Raw genomic sequence first — 14931 nt, 5'->3', positions numbered from 1 at the left:
ATGGGTGATTAAGTCTAGGGTTGTTGTTGTTGGTAATCACTTAATTGAAAAATTGGGAAATGGGTCATCTTCCTTGCACAATTACTGAAGTGGGGACATATGATCACAAAGGTCACAAGGCCTTAAGGCCCATTTAAACCCAAACGTAAAAAATTTGGGCCGTTACAGAAACGGGAAATTGAATAGACCACCACCGACCGATTCAACTTCACTGCTCCGTGTGTGCAATTGGTTCCCAAATTTCTCCCGCGGACCCCTAATTGTCTCCAAAATCAATCACCGTCCGTTTGAGATTTTTCTCAATGGGAAAGTGGAATCACCGATCGAGATACAACCGTCGCAGATCTCCTGAGCGATGGTACAGCGAACGTCACTCTTCTTCTTCTTCTTCTTCTTCTTCTTGTGGTATTCTCTCTCTCCTTCTTGATTTCAATATTTTCAAATTTCATCTACTCTTGATTTTGCTTAATTTAGCATCTTACAATTGTATTTTTTTTTTTTCCGAAGGTTATGGTGAAGAAGATGGGATTCCAGTATGGGAAAAGAGATTCTGTGAAGTGATTGGATCAGTACCATGGCAAAAAGTGGTTGAAGCTACTGACTTTAAGAGCTGGTATAGTGGTAATGTTATCACTTGGAACGATTCAGCTTGCGAAGAGACTTTTCATAGTGAGAAGAAGAGGTTTTGGTCTCGTGTTAATGGTCTTCGTTGTGATGTTTCTCTTCCTGATCCGGATCTTTATATTAGTGGAGTTGATTGGGATACTTTTGTTGACCCTGAACTCATTAGGGATTTAGAAACTGCTTACTTTGCTCCTCCTGATGCCGAGGTAGAGTGTGGCTTTAAACGTGGGCGGCGAGATAGGAATTGGAGTGGTTGTGACTTAGTAGTGCCTGTTGAAGAGACTCCATGGGAAGACAGTGCGTTGGGAAATAGATCGAATGGTTGGAATCTATCAGAGAGTGGTGCTGATCATCCAAAAGATAGGGTGAGTTATTTGGAAGCCAAGCCTAGCTGTGGAAATGAGAAAGCAAATGATTCAACATCTTGGGGTTGTTGGACGACTGAGGCTCAGAGGGAGAACCAGTGGAAAACTAAAGATAGGGTTAATGGCAGTTGGGAGAACTCAGGTCAGGGAAACGATGATAATTCAGGGCACCAAAACAAGAAAGCGAGAGGTTCTGAGAGTGTACCAGCTGAAGAGTATGAAATGCTTGACAATCCTTGGGAAGCCAAGCCTAGTTGTAGAAAGGAGACAGCTAAAGAGACCACTTGGGGAGGTTGCTCTGGCAAGGGATGGGAGGATAGAGGTTGGAATAATGAATCTTGGGGCAGTGGCGGATGGGAAAACCAGGAGTGGTCTAGTAAGGGATATAGTCGTGATAGAGGTTGGAACAATGACTCTTGGGGCAGTGGTGGACGGGAAAACCAGGAGTGGCGTAGTAAGGGATATAGTCGTGATATTCGGGAGCCAAAGGGTTATAATCCATGGAAAGCTGGTTTTGTGCCTGACAATACAGCTTTGAGAGATCATAGGGCAAATGCAGGCGGTTGGCAAACACGACGAGCGACTGAGACAAAGCAAGGAAATTGGAATGTGAAAAGATCAAGTGATGGTTGGGGTGGGCAAAACAAGGAAAGAGATAAGGTATATGGACACCATTCTAAATACAGAAACCCTTGGCCTAGAAGAGATGATTATCAGAACAGGAGGGTCCATTTCTCAGCTAAGTAACTCAAACGATCCATTTTTTTTTTTTTTCATGTAGTTTTGTGTTTGGAGTATTTAGCTTCTTGTGGTATGTGCAGACAAGTGTAGTTTAAGCTTAGCTATTGACCTTCCAAGGTAACTCAAAGGCAGGGTTTTTTTTTTTTTTTGTTTCCAACTCAAAATTAGCATATATGTAGATTATATACGAGTACCCTTTTGTGATGATAATGTTCGACACATACTTGACTATTCAAGGTTTTTGGCTTGCCTTTGATGCTGGATTCATAATTAATATGTTAAGATAACCTAATTTATTCCAAGTTCAATAAGAACAGGAATATACACACATGATACACTTATGTTTTGTTTGGCTCCATGCATCCCTTCAAAGCTTTCTCATCTCATTTTTATATTACAAAACTGCGATATTCTGCTTTATAGATTATATTTTTGAATAAACAAAGCTGGGTATATGCTTCACTTTCAAACCAATTGGTTGGTCCATAATGATGGGTGCGTCTAATAATACAAACTATTATTAATTGGACATGGTTAAAGCATTGCGGTGATGGAGAAAGTTGCACAACTCTTGCTTTGCTAATTGGACGGTGATCAAAGCTCAAAAAGAGGCTGAAAAACAATATTTTTGTCCAACGCAGAAGCTATCATTCCCATTGCTACAGTTTCAATACAAAGCAAGGTAACAAAAGCATCAAGACTTCTACTCTATATCATTAGGCACCAAAACAGTTGGTAGACACAAATGTTAACAAAATAAGAATTCAATTCATATATATTTCTTGGAGGAAAAAAACCCCTCATGACTTTACAAAAAATGAATAACAAATTACAAATATAAACCAAAAACGTATGTAATGTATATGTAAAGTAAACCCACAAAAGAACACCAAACACTAAAATCTTTTCACTCAAACCTTTTGCATCAACAATGTCTTAAAACTTTGTTTCTTCTCTTCTAAGTTGTCATGTTTTGGGACCCACCAAACCCTGAGGCTCTTGTCAAGACCTCCACTGTAAAGCATGAAGCCAGCACCGACATTGTTAGGCGAAGCCTGCAAGCATTTGACCGGACCTTCATGGCCATCTATGACTCCGAATTTACAGAGTATTCCACTCTTTTCTCTCCTCCACAACCCAATGCTCTTATCAGCCGATCCACTACACACCATTTCCCCAACCACACACATGCACAGAACAGCCATCTTATGACCTTTCATCTCAAACCCTAATCTCCACTCCTCAAACTCTCCTCCTCCTTTCTCTCCCTTCTCCCATCCCATCACAAACCCATCTGACCCTCCTCCGTATACCCATTTCCCGTCGCCGGAAACCACCACCGAGTTCACTGAAACCTCCGCACGACCCTCCAATGTAGCCTTCAGAACATGTAAAGAAGAAGAAGAAGAAGAAGAAAGAGTAGACTCATTCTGTTTTCTCTTCTCTTTCCCCCAAATCTTGATCTTCCCATCCGCAGAGGCAGAGTACACTCTACCATCTCCGGCTACAAGACCATTGATTGCGTCGTCGTGAGCCTTGATTGATTCAAGACACTTGAGATCCGACAATCTCCAGACTTTGAGAGTCTTATCCCACGATCCAGAGTAGATAATCCCAGCGTGAACCGCAAGGCAAGAAATGCTATCTGCGTGTTCGATCCAGAGACGCTTATGGTTCCTCCTCGTCTGAACGTAATTGCTCTGTTTCATAAACTTTCCCAAATAGTCTTTAGTCGTGGGAAGCGTATCTACAAGCCTGAAAGCATTCTCAGAGTTTCTCCTAGAAACTTTCCAGACTCTGATTCTGCTATCTTGATGCGCCGTAAACACTTTACTTCCGACGCTCACAAGAGCCTTCACAGAGCCATCTCCTTGTCCAAATTTGGCAAAGATCTTGAGATCAGGCTGTTGCCAAACGATAATATCTTTCCCCTGAGACGCACTCAGCAAGAACTCACCACAGAGCGCTAAGGAAGAAACAGAGCCGACGTGGGCGGAGAGAACAGCGAGTGGTTTGTACGCGCCGGTGATCGGCGGACGGATAGTTCCGAGGACGAAGCTTTTGGTGGAGGCTGATGGGCTGAGAGAATCGTCTGAGTCGGTATTGTTGCTTGTTGTGGAGGAAGAAGATGAAGACATCAAGACTCCTTCTTGGATTGATCTCACCATCGCATCAATGAGAGGTTTCGAGACTTGTTTTGTTATTTTTTTAGTTTTGGAACAGAGAAACCAAAAAATGGAGCGTTTGAGGAATTGTGAAAAGAGTATTTATTTTAAAAAGAGGGTTAAAGGGAAGAAGGGGAAGGTACAACGGCTACATTTGACAGATGGCCATAGCCTCCTCTTTTTGCCTTTTGGCTTATCATTTTTTCTTCTTAATGCGCATTTTTATATTTAATAAGGTTATGGAATCTTATAATATATTGAAACCCAACCCAATTCGAGAGTCTTGAATTTAACGCGAGTATATAAAAATTTAGTAACCGATTTGATAATGTGGTCTCTTGTTTGACCAGCGATGTCAATTGGACTTGATAATGTGGATACTGTAACGTTACGGTACGGATTATGAAGATAATTAAGATAAACTATTAATATACCAAATTTGTTACGAGTGAGTTAGAATAAGTCGGTAGTGTTATCAACAGAGAGTCAGAGACCTAGTTACTAATTTAGTTGTTAGCATCGTTAGTTATATATTAGAGTTAAGAGTTAATTCTCAAATGGTACAATATTCCGGAGACGGTTTAGAATGAGTTTATCTTGTTTGTAAAATTGGTAGGCGGTGGTCCATTCTTATTTGTGCTAGTGTGTGTGTCCTTTTCTCCCGTTTATTTGTATTTGTATATGATATGATTGGTTGCTAATATTGGTGGGAGAAGATGAAGATTATTTTACAGGGAGCTCTGCCATATAATACGGGAATCGAGATTATCGGCTTTATAATTAAATCTAAACTAGTGTGATAAAATGGAATATTTGTACTTAACAACAGTTAAAAATAGATGAAAAGGTAAATACAAATTAATTACATATCCCCATTCCCATTCCCCACTAACTTAGAAGCGGAGTGGGAGCGTATAGGTTCACGTGACTCCGATTCCGAATAATTTTTATGTCTACGACTCATACCAGTCTACCACATCAAAACATAATAAAATGTTTATGATAATATGACATAACCCATGTTTTCTTCGTAAATTGTTGAGTTTTGATAACTAGTGAGTACTACTATTACAAGGAGAAGAGCATGTAGCTTAGGTACCAACATAGGCAATGTCGACTCACACCCAATTAAGAATATATAACACCGCTTTATAAACATCCTTCTCTCCAGTCAGCTTACGACCAAAGTAGTGACTAGTGAGGGGCATTTTGATACTATCTAGCCACATTTCTGATGACCATATTGTATAAGGGTAGACACAAAGCAAACCAATTTTTTTCTCAATCTTTCTTTATCCGTATTCGGCTATTAAATAAACTAGTTATCGTATTCAGAATAAAAAGAACATCCAAAATTTCAAATTCTATCATTTCTGATTTGTTTCGTTCTTAACTGATATTAAAAAATTTAGTATTTTTTTAAATATATATTTATCTGGATTTTTTTGAATCTTATGAAAAGGATAATATGTCTCAAGTCTAAACCGATCACTACATCTTTTTATATTTTGCCAAGTCCCCTAATATTGTATGGACACAAACATAAATGACCCCACGATTTGTTTCGGATTAAACGTAATTCACATAATCACATTTATACATTGTTTCGCTCTCACCATATAACGAACAAAAACATAAAGAAGATTTCCAAGGTGAAGACAAGGGTTATAATTAATACACAAGTCTTGATATCCATTCACAACGTCGTCCTCTTACAGAACCGTTTTCTGGACTGCTCTGGAGAGTCATGTTTGTCCGAGGAGAAGAATGTTTTCCTAATTAACTCAATCCGGTTTATCATAGTGATATACCTTTTGAGTCACTTGCAGAAATATTAAAAATCCATTTGTATACAATCTGGTTTGCTTGTTATGGTAACAAGACATACAACTTTCCAAACTTTATTATCTAACACACACTTTCACGAAATGGAATTATCATCTATAACTTGAGAGAAGTTGACATAATTTATCTTTTCTTTTGATTGGATAATTATGCAAAATCAAGGACAAAACACAATGGAAACACAAAATAATAGAAAATCAAGGGCTAATGCAACTTGTTGTTCTTAATGTGCGACTTTTAAATTTTAATACTACTTGACTCTTCAAACCCGAGCATTACTCTACCTTTATTTTCGCAATAATCAAGATCCTAATTTATTTTTTCTTTGTATATTTTTCCAAACTCTATGAAAATAATGAAAAAATAAGCGTTGAAGTCATAAGTTTGAACAAAGACGCGTGACCTGGAGTCATGCTCTAGAAAAAAATATCACAACTAATGAAAACGCAAGGTCATGAGTTTTGACCTTGACCGGGCAAGAGCCTAGAGCCAAGAGGTGATGATGATGTTGATGTACTTATATGAGATAGATGCCCCCTCTTCTTCTTCTGCATCACAAACAGATTAAGAAAAGTTTTAATCATCAAATTTAAAAGAGAGACTTTGACTTTTCTTTGCGATCGAAGATGGCCGATGCTTTCACAGATGAGCAGATCCAAGAGTTTTACGAAGCCTTCTGTCTTATCGACAAAGACTCCGATGGTATCTTTCTCTTTCTTGTCCGATTTGTTACTTGTTACACAAGCTTTACTCAAATCGATTGGACCGATGATGTTATAATGATTGCGTGTGAAACAGGGTTCATCACGAAGGAGAAGCTAACGAAGGTGATGAAGTCCATGGGGAAGAATCCAAAGGCAGAACAACTGCAACAGATGATGAGCGATGTCGACATCTTTGGCAACGGTGGTATCACTTTTGATGATTTCTTGTATATTATGGCTCAAAACACTTCTCAGGTAAATTGATCAAAGAAAGTACCGTTTCGTTATTATTTTCAAGATTTTGGTAATTTTTTTTTTTTTTAAAGTTTTAAATGAAAGTTTTTGTATAGGAATCGGTATCGGATGAGTTAATAGAAGTATTCAGAGTGTTCGACAGAGACGGAAACGGTTTCATATCTCCACTTGAGGTAAAAAAAAATTATAAATTCAACAACTTCTTTTATTATTTTAAACCAAAGATCATAGTCATAACGTAGAAACAATATACATTACAAAGAGTTATATAATAAGTGATAATGTAGATTGGATATTTCAATAGACCGTATTATATCTATCATCCACACGGTACTAAAATTTTTTTTGTCTCATAAGCAACTCCATTGCGCTGACGGTCCTTAGTTTTTTTTTTTCACAGACCGACACCACAACAATTGTCAATTGTACACACATTGTTAAGGCTGACCCATACTATTAAATAACAAAATGTCGTTTGTCTGAATTAATTAGTTTTTATTTATCTTTAAAATGTCGTTTGTGTTTAAAGGACATTTAGCTATTAACTACTAAAGTTGTTGTTGTTGTTGCCATTTCTCCTAATTATCTGTAAACGAAAATGCAGTTGGGAGAAGGAATGAAGGACATGGGGATGAAGATAACTGCGGAAGAAGCGGAGCATATGGTCCGAGAAGCTGATCTCGATGGCGATGGTTTTCTTTCTATGCACGAGTTCTGTAAAATGATGATCGCTGCCTCTTATTAGCATGTTTTTGTGAAATGCCATGATATAAGAGTTGTTTTTTTTGCACTTTACTACAACTACTTTTGAATATGTTAAAGAAAGATCCTATCATTTGTTTCTTCCGTATTTTCCCAACATATAATAAGAGTGTGACTTTTATATCTATGATATTTTTCGAGTCAATAAACAATTTCTTTTTTTCGAACCAAAAATCCCAAACTGAAACAAAATAAAAGTATGGTCTATTTGAACATATATTAATATTTTCTAAACCGACCAAAGCCGAATAAGTGTGAATAGAACCGAACTAATTGCTTATAAAATAAAAAATAAAACCGGAAATAGATATATCTGACTCGGTCACAGAGGGTTATGTTCCATCTCCAACACTAAAATTTGCCACTTGCCAACCCCCTAATCAAGAAGCAGTGTAAAGAACTCAAAACCAGTGGTTGTTCGATATGTGAATGGCGAGAGAAAAATAAAACGGTTGAATCTCTCGAAGTTGTTCATAACCTATCAGCTTTGCTATAAATTGTTGCTCCAATTTCCAATAGAAGTCCCCATCGTTGAAGGTTAAGTAGCTTTGCTTCTTTCTTTTTTTCTGCCGACGGTTGTTGTCGAGTAGGCTTTCAAACGGATTCTATATTTATGGTGTTTCTTGATTCATGTATGTCACTTTCATTGATATTTTTGATCTGTCTCAAATCATGGTTCCATCACAGTGGACAGAAAACGATTGTGAAGCTGAGCTAGAATCTTTACATTGATTGTAGCACTTTGGTACTTGCTATATTTACCTTTTAGTAGTGTCTAGACGACATGTCTTTGGATAAATGGGCTGGGGGACAGATTGATTACAATCTTTAACTCTTTAAGAGTATAAGAAATTAGGGAATTTATAAGCTCTTGAAGAACGGATGTGTTTTGCCTAAGAAATGTATTGATTCTTATGAGGGGGCACAACACACTTATTAGAGAATATTTTGGATCCTTGTTGAGTGTTTACTTCTGTATACATCTTTTCATCTATGTAAGATTCTTATTAATTCTTCTTCTTGACATGATCAATATCAATATCCAGCGTGCCATGTTGATGTATTCTTAACTGAGTTTTACAACAAGATGAAAAGAAAAAGAAAAAAACATTTATGAAAGGCATAAATGAAGATGAAGATGTTGATGCAGTCGCTGCATTAGTTCATAGTACCACAAGAAGTAGTTCAACGAAGCAGATAACATGGAACTAAAAGAAGGTTAGCAGCTAAGGCGATTAATTTTTAAACCATGCAGATTATGAAGAGTATAAGCTTGGAGAAGAGTCTAGAAGCATGAAGAGATTCCTTTCTAGTAGAAAAAGAAACATGAAGAATAATTTTCTATTCTAAAAAAAAGAAAATTTGCAAAGAGATTTGACAATTCCTATTAGGATTATAATAGGAATTTAAGCTTGTATGGCCACGACCTATTGTGTATAAATAGGGGGCTAAGCATTGTAGAGGTTAGCACAAAAGAGCAATAGAATTCTTAGATATTAAGTTTATGTGGTTTCTTGTAGGAAAGCATAACGCTTAAGGGGACTAAGGAGTTTTGTCTTGAGAAGTTCTTGGATTGTGTATAAATCCATAAACATGAGAGATTAGATAATTGATTGAGTGAAACTTGTAAGTTTACTAAACAGATTGTCTAATAAAAAAGTTTTATTTTGAAGAACCCTTATCTTAGTTTGTGACTCAGTTTTGTGTCTCAGTTTCCTTACATATCAATAGCTCTTGCGTTTTCATGCCACTGCTGCTGGAGATGTTGCAGATGGATTGTGATGGAGAGGGAAGATTCACAAGTTGATGTCTAAAGTTTGGGGTTGCATAGATCAGCAACTGGCTGCTGTGGAAAAGAATTTCAGAGCAGAAAAGGGAACTGCTAATCACCGCTAAATAGGTTTCTGTTCTTGAACTTTGTAGCAATTTCTTCATCTTTGATGCTGTTTTTCTGCAAGACTGCAGATCAGATTGCTCACTCATGTGGACTTGTCTTGGCATTGACTCAAGTAAGCGAAAGCTCATCTTGACATTAATGATGTGAGAAAGACAGATCAAATTTGAAAAAACGGTTTAGGGGAAGAGTCAAAACAGAGAAAGAGATCAGCCAACAACATCAATGGGTCCAGGGTTCAGGGTCCAATTCTAAAGGTAACGACAATCATATTTATCACATATATACATAAATAAAATAATCATTACCGTTTTCTAGTTTACACTACTAAATTACTAATTATTTGATAACAAATTATTGTAAAACAACATAAGACAAAACAAAACAATAAAAACAAGGTTATTGTGAAAGAAGAAAGTGAGCTTCAAAAGTACAACTAAAACCAAAAGGGATCCATCTAGTTAGGAAGTAGAAGCCAAACTCTCGTCACTAAGCAGCTCTTCCCAGAAACCATCATCCAACTCTCTCTCTACCACTAAATGATGATCATCTTCTTCCAGCAGAATCCTCTGTTTCCCATAGCCTTGCATCTCCAGAGCCAGAGCCTCCAGTTCCGACACCGAAGAAGAACCTCTTTTCCACTTTGCTGTCTCATCCTCGATCTCCTTAATCCTCTTATCCCTCTGTTTGAGGAGCTGATGCAGAAACGAAGGGCTCTGCATTGCTCTAGCCAAGAACGACATCATCTGCCTCTGTTTCATCTCAGCTCCTTCTATCCTCTGTTCCATAGCTTTGACGTAGCTTTTCGTAGTCTGGTGCTGCTGTCTCAAACTCATCAGCTCCATCATTAGCACCTGCTTCTCCCTGCGGAGCTCGTTGCAAGCAGCGTCATGGCCTGATGGAGTTGATGATGATGATGATGATGATGATGAAGAGAAGTTGGTTCTTCTCTTGATGTTTTTCAGTAACTGTCTTTGTCCCACCAAGAACCCTTCGTTTGCAAATTCCCATCTCTCAGCTTCTATCTTTCTGAAACCCTGTTTGTTTTGTTTTGCACTTTAGTACTCACTCACTCACAATTTTGAATCTGATAAGGTTTTGAAAGTCTTTAACATATTCTCAAGTTGACATAAACAAACATCAATTATTGGAGTGAGTCTTTTTCAATGTTTTTTTTATATACAAGTGGGCAACCTTAAAGCTGATTAGTGAATAAACAATTGGTATTGGTATTGGGATAAGATTGATGACGGTTTCTTGCGAATATTTTACAACGCAAGTTGACACGAGACAAGCTTCTGGAACTTACTAAACCTTCTTTTAGTCCACTACCTTACGGAATCTACATTTTCGATGTTTCTAGAATAGGAAGCTACCAACGGATTTTTGCAGTAAAAAAAAATTGAAATTTTGTTCACATTACCAAGTAAAAATGCAATTTGGTGTAGTTTTCCAGCAAACTATATAATAAGATGAAAGTAAAAGAAAAGGGTAAAACAGAGCAATGCTCTGTTTTTTCGTGTTTGGTCACTCAGGAGAAGATAGAACAAGAAGATGAAACAGAGATAAGAGAGAACACTCACATAAGTATTGAGCTGTCTGATGAAACTTGAGAAATTGCAGTGTTTGAAGTGTCGAGGGAGAAGAACCGTAGAGAAAGAATACAAATCCCAAACGACAAAACTAGTGCCTCCTCTGTTCCAAGATACGATCTGGTCTGTGTTTGGATCATCAACCATCTCAAATGTCTTGGTCAGAAACGGAGGTGGACCAACTTCGTGTAATCCCTCCATTGGTTGTGGTGGTGGTTGATCATAGCCTTCCGGTACAAACGGATTCATCGCCTTTGAATTAAGACAAGGTTCTTGGTAATAATATAATGCGGGTGTTGGATCAAAACAATGATGCCAAAATTTAACCGATCTCCAAAATTGGCTTCATCTTGGGAATTTTTGAAATATATGAACTGGTTCGGTGGAGATTGAGTTCGTTTATGGCAGTTGATGAGGAGAAAGGGGGGCAAAAGTGAGGAAGGTAATGTCCACGTAAGCTATTTGAGGTGGCTTAAATAGGAAGAGTTGAAAGAGAGTGATGACACTAATTTGATTAAAAAATTTGGGAAAAAAATAATATTATAGTACACTAAGCCTTAGAAATAAGAAACTTCTGGAAAGGGTTTGGTGCATTTTCGTAGAGTGGAAACTTCTGGAACTAGAAATTTGCGGGCTGTACGGTATGGTTTCACAAAAGAAGTATAGGACCCCCGCCCGATTTGTTATTTTATTGACAAATATACGACTTAGAGAAGAGTAATGCAATGGCCATTCCTAATTGGTTCAATCTGGCTTTTATGTTGATGTGGCGGCCGGTCCGTCTAGACATTTGGTTTTGGTTCTATGCTTCTTCTTCTTTTTCTCTGGCAAAACGGTTTTGGTTCTCGACTTCTAGTTTAAAACCCAAGTTTACACGGATATAAAAACCCAACAAAAGTATATATATTCCAAGAATTACAAAGTTTCCGTCAATTAGAAAGGTTTTTCCACTAATTTCTGACTAGCAATAATCTAGACATTTTTTTACAAAGATAGTCACTGTTTTATAAAAGTTCTAGCTGTGAAACAAATGTAAATAAGAAATTTTCAAAATTTTGAAAGAAAAAAAAAAACCTAAAGGAACTTTGTAAACGCAAGAGTATAAAGCAAATATTCAAGATTTTTAAATGCCAATTACAGTATAAAAATCTTATTATTAGAATAAGTTTTACTCTTCTATGTAGTTAACTATATTTGTTTATCTTTATCAGTTTGTTCTGTCTGAATTGGCCGGTTGAAACAGTATCTGGAGCAGAACATCGTTGTTGTTTTTTTTAAAACATCCGGAGAACCTAATTTTTTCTTATAAAGAAAAATATAATAGCAAATTCACTTACAAACAAATTATATCGTTTTGGTTTGACCATATAGAACGCATCCTAATTCGTTCGCTTGGACTTTCCCTAGAAACAGTAGGCTCCGTAGCCACCATTTTGCTTCAGATAATCCTTCGGACATGTGTCGAAAATGCTAAGTGACACTTGATGCATAGTGGCGATGCCTCCTGGTACGTGTTAGCGCTCAACATCTGGCTTATAACACGATAGTTTAGATTTACGAATTATTTTAGCATCTTCAAACTTAGCTCAAGAAGCTCTGAACAACATATAGCTTTCTTCTGAACCGAATGTTCTTGTTTAAAATTTTATAAATAGATAATTAAAGAAGAGAATTTTATCAATTATGTCATATACATACAGTATCAATCTTCTGAACCGAAGTGTCATTTTTTTTGAATCATTTTTCCGCCTGTCACACTTTCTATGTTTAAAGACAATTATATTCTTATGCAATTCTTTAACATAACAATTAAAAAATAAATATTAAATTATTTTTTTTTACAAAACCTAAAATTTACTTTTCATCTTCTTCTTTCATCTCTCTTTCTCGTTCCAACGACAAAACTTGGGATTTTTTTCTATCTTTTCTCTCTAATTTTTTTATTGAAATCCTCAAACTTTTCATCTTTTAATCTTTATATCATGTATGTCTCTATTCAACGATGACATACAATTGAGATCAACCCTTCTATAAATCGTTTCTTCATCCACACCATTCTTTGGCCATGTTCTCCATCTGAATCAGATCTAATTGACTAAGTTTAAGTCCATTTTGTTCTAACTTGATCTAGCAGTTTGTCTCGTTCCAGATATGTTTTCATTGAGGTTGGGTATGAGTTTTTCCATGTTAATTGTGTTTCTGCTTTTGGTTTCATTCAAAAACAGTGACTCAACATTGAGCATTCGATAGACCAGATCTAGTGGACCAGATCCGGTGGACCATATTCGATGGAGCAGATCCGATGGACCAAATCCGATGGACCAAATCTGATGAACCAAATCCGATGGACCAGATTTGATGGAATAAATTGTCCATTTCCTGTTTCCTAACTTGTTGTCCATTGTGCATATATATTGACCAACTAATTGCCGCAAGTCATAGACCAGATAATGACACAAGTGATGCACCATCCACATTCCAGCCAGGTTTTACTCTTTGGACCAGAAATTTGTCTTTCGATAGACCAGATCTGGTCCACTTAATATCTGGTCCACTTAATATGTCCATTTCATATTTTTCCTAACTTGTTATCCATCATGTTTTTTATTTTGATCGACAACTAATTATGATTCATAATAGAATGTAATAGCCTTTGGTCTATCTATATTTGACATTTGTCTATTTGTTATATTACTTCTGCTACTTACAACTTCACTTTCACTACTGATGGACAATTGCAAACATTGCACATATTGTCTATCATAACTTGTCTACTACATTTAGTCTATTAAAAGAGAAATATGTGTTGGATGACATAAATGAAAAGACAATAAATGACATAAAGATATATGACATCAAATTATGGACCAACAATTTATATGAGAAAGAGAATTATGTCCATAATTAATGTTGTCCACCGCATAAATTGTCATATCGACATCAAACAATTAATTGTTTTTTTTTCTCCTTCTTACTTATAGAGCTAATATAGTATTTTACTGTTATGGCACATAAATAAAAATAGCATAATCGAAAAGGTAAGAAAAAAAATAGCATTTCTCATAAATTTAATTATGAAAATGGCATTTCTCACCAAATTCCGAAACATGTACAAGTTTGTTTCAGACTATTAACTGAATGTTCTGCCATTTGGTCATTGCAAAAGGTTTCACCTGTTTGAGCTGTTGGTAAGACCCAAATATGAATATTGGGTCAGTTTGGACCTCAAAACATATAAGTTGTCATGTTCAAAACTTATCAAGTATTTTTCTTCACTATGTGATCGATGTAACTGTAAAGTATTATATACTTCATTTTCTAGTGCTTGGGACATATGAAAAGTTCAAGGAAAGATTGATACTCAAATAGTATTATCTTACAATCGTTAGATGATTAACAATTACAAATTGATGTGATTGTGGAATTAAGTTTGTTTACCGAAGTTTGTGATAAATCAGAATTTTATGTTTTGACAAAAGCAAAACCTCAAACATTTTATCGTACAATTGTTAGATGTTTATTATTATTTTTTGTTTTAGAAATATTGTCACACAAAGTCAGCTTAAAAAGTTGATCACATGTTACTAAAAGAAAAGAACAACAATTGAGAGAAAATGAGTGTTGTGTAATGATGACCCGTAGTTTGACTTATAAGACCCATATAAATCTGAATTACTCTTGTACTGATATAAAAGAAATCTCAATATATAAATATGTATGAAATTTTTTAGTACTTGAATGAATGGTGGAGACTTAAAGGAGAGAATGAGAGTAATATTAAGAGAATGAAAGAGTATTTGTAATAAGAAAGTAAAAGTTGTATATCACAATCACGTACAATGTTTCCTCTCATCACATATTTATAGACACACAATTAAGGATGAGTCACTTAATCAAAAGAGAGAAACATGACAAGTGTTAAAACATGTGTCATGTTTAGTGATGAATAATCACTTCTTTATAACACTCCCCCTTGAATATTCA

The 14931-nt window shown here is 36.2% G+C and overlaps 4 protein-coding genes and 1 long non-coding RNA gene across 5 annotated transcripts; 3 read left to right on the top strand and 2 right to left on the bottom strand.

Moving 5' to 3' along the window:
• The first annotated feature begins 164 nt into the window (after positions 1-164).
• LOC104791442 (uncharacterized) lies at positions 165-1984 on the top strand. Its single transcript, XM_010517332.3, has 2 exons — positions 165-405; positions 508-1984. The coding sequence occupies exons 1-2, from the start codon at positions 303-305 to the stop codon at positions 1734-1736; spliced, it is 1332 nt and encodes a 443-aa protein (XP_010515634.2). The 5' UTR covers positions 165-302; the 3' UTR covers positions 1737-1984.
• A 494-nt stretch (positions 1985-2478) lies between these two features.
• Positions 2479-3998, bottom strand: LOC104791441 (protein JINGUBANG). Its single transcript, XM_010517331.2, has one exon. The coding sequence runs from the start codon at positions 3896-3898 to the stop codon at positions 2642-2644; it is 1257 nt and encodes a 418-aa protein (XP_010515633.2). The 5' UTR covers positions 3899-3998; the 3' UTR covers positions 2479-2641.
• A 2027-nt stretch (positions 3999-6025) lies between these two features.
• LOC104791440 (calmodulin-like protein 9) lies at positions 6026-7586 on the top strand. The gene is made up of 4 exons (XM_010517329.3): positions 6026-6442; positions 6539-6699; positions 6795-6872; positions 7304-7586. The coding sequence occupies exons 1-4, from the start codon at positions 6367-6369 to the stop codon at positions 7442-7444; spliced, it is 456 nt and encodes a 151-aa protein (XP_010515631.1). The 5' UTR covers positions 6026-6366; the 3' UTR covers positions 7445-7586.
• A 242-nt stretch (positions 7587-7828) lies between these two features.
• LOC104791439 (uncharacterized) lies at positions 7829-9136 on the top strand. Its single transcript, XR_768913.3, has 2 exons — positions 7829-7998; positions 8508-9136. It is a non-coding gene; the product is annotated as an uncharacterized LOC104791439 (long non-coding RNA).
• A 468-nt stretch (positions 9137-9604) lies between these two features.
• Positions 9605-11459, bottom strand: LOC104791438 (heat stress transcription factor A-7a). The gene is made up of 2 exons (XM_010517328.3): positions 10939-11459; positions 9605-10392 (listed from the first exon to the last, which is right to left on the bottom strand). Exons 1-2 carry the CDS (start codon positions 11194-11196, stop codon positions 9817-9819), a joined length of 834 nt encoding a protein of 277 aa, XP_010515630.2. The 5' UTR covers positions 11197-11459; the 3' UTR covers positions 9605-9816.
• Positions 11460-14931: the final 3472 nt, after the last annotated feature.

The sequence above is a fragment of the Camelina sativa genome, chromosome 6, assembly GCF_030686135.1.
Source record: "Camelina sativa cultivar CO46 ecotype springtype chromosome 6, ASM3068613v1".
NCBI lineage: Eukaryota > Viridiplantae > Streptophyta > Magnoliopsida > Brassicales > Brassicaceae > Camelina > Camelina sativa.
The sequence above is the reverse complement of the archived record's forward strand: the minus strand, read 5'-3'. Positions and strand labels throughout refer to the sequence as shown.

Excerpts from the sequence above, each read along its gene's own strand:
- LOC104791442 (XM_010517332.3), top strand. The coding sequence starts at position 303 with ATGGGAAAGTGGAATCACCGATCGAGATACAACCGTCGCAGATCTCCT. Across the intron at positions 406-507 it reads TTCTTCTTCTTCTTCTTGTG|GTTATGGTGAAGAAGATGGG; the intron begins GTATTCTCTCTC and ends TTTTTTCCGAAG.
- LOC104791441 (XM_010517331.2), bottom strand. The coding sequence starts at position 3,898 with ATGGTGAGATCAATCCAAGAAGGAGTCTTGATGTCTTCATCTTCTTCC.
- LOC104791440 (XM_010517329.3), top strand. The coding sequence starts at position 6,367 with ATGGCCGATGCTTTCACAGATGAGCAGATCCAAGAGTTTTACGAAGCC. Across the intron at positions 6,443-6,538 it reads TATCGACAAAGACTCCGATG|GGTTCATCACGAAGGAGAAG; the intron begins GTATCTTTCTCT and ends CGTGTGAAACAG. Across the intron at positions 6,873-7,303 it reads GTTTCATATCTCCACTTGAG|TTGGGAGAAGGAATGAAGGA; the intron begins GTAAAAAAAAAT and ends ACGAAAATGCAG.
- LOC104791438 (XM_010517328.3), bottom strand. The coding sequence starts at position 11,196 with ATGAATCCGTTTGTACCGGAAGGCTATGATCAACCACCACCACAACCA. Across the intron at positions 10,393-10,938 it reads TCAGACAGCTCAATACTTAT|GGTTTCAGAAAGATAGAAGC; the intron begins GTGAGTGTTCTC and ends CAAAACAAACAG.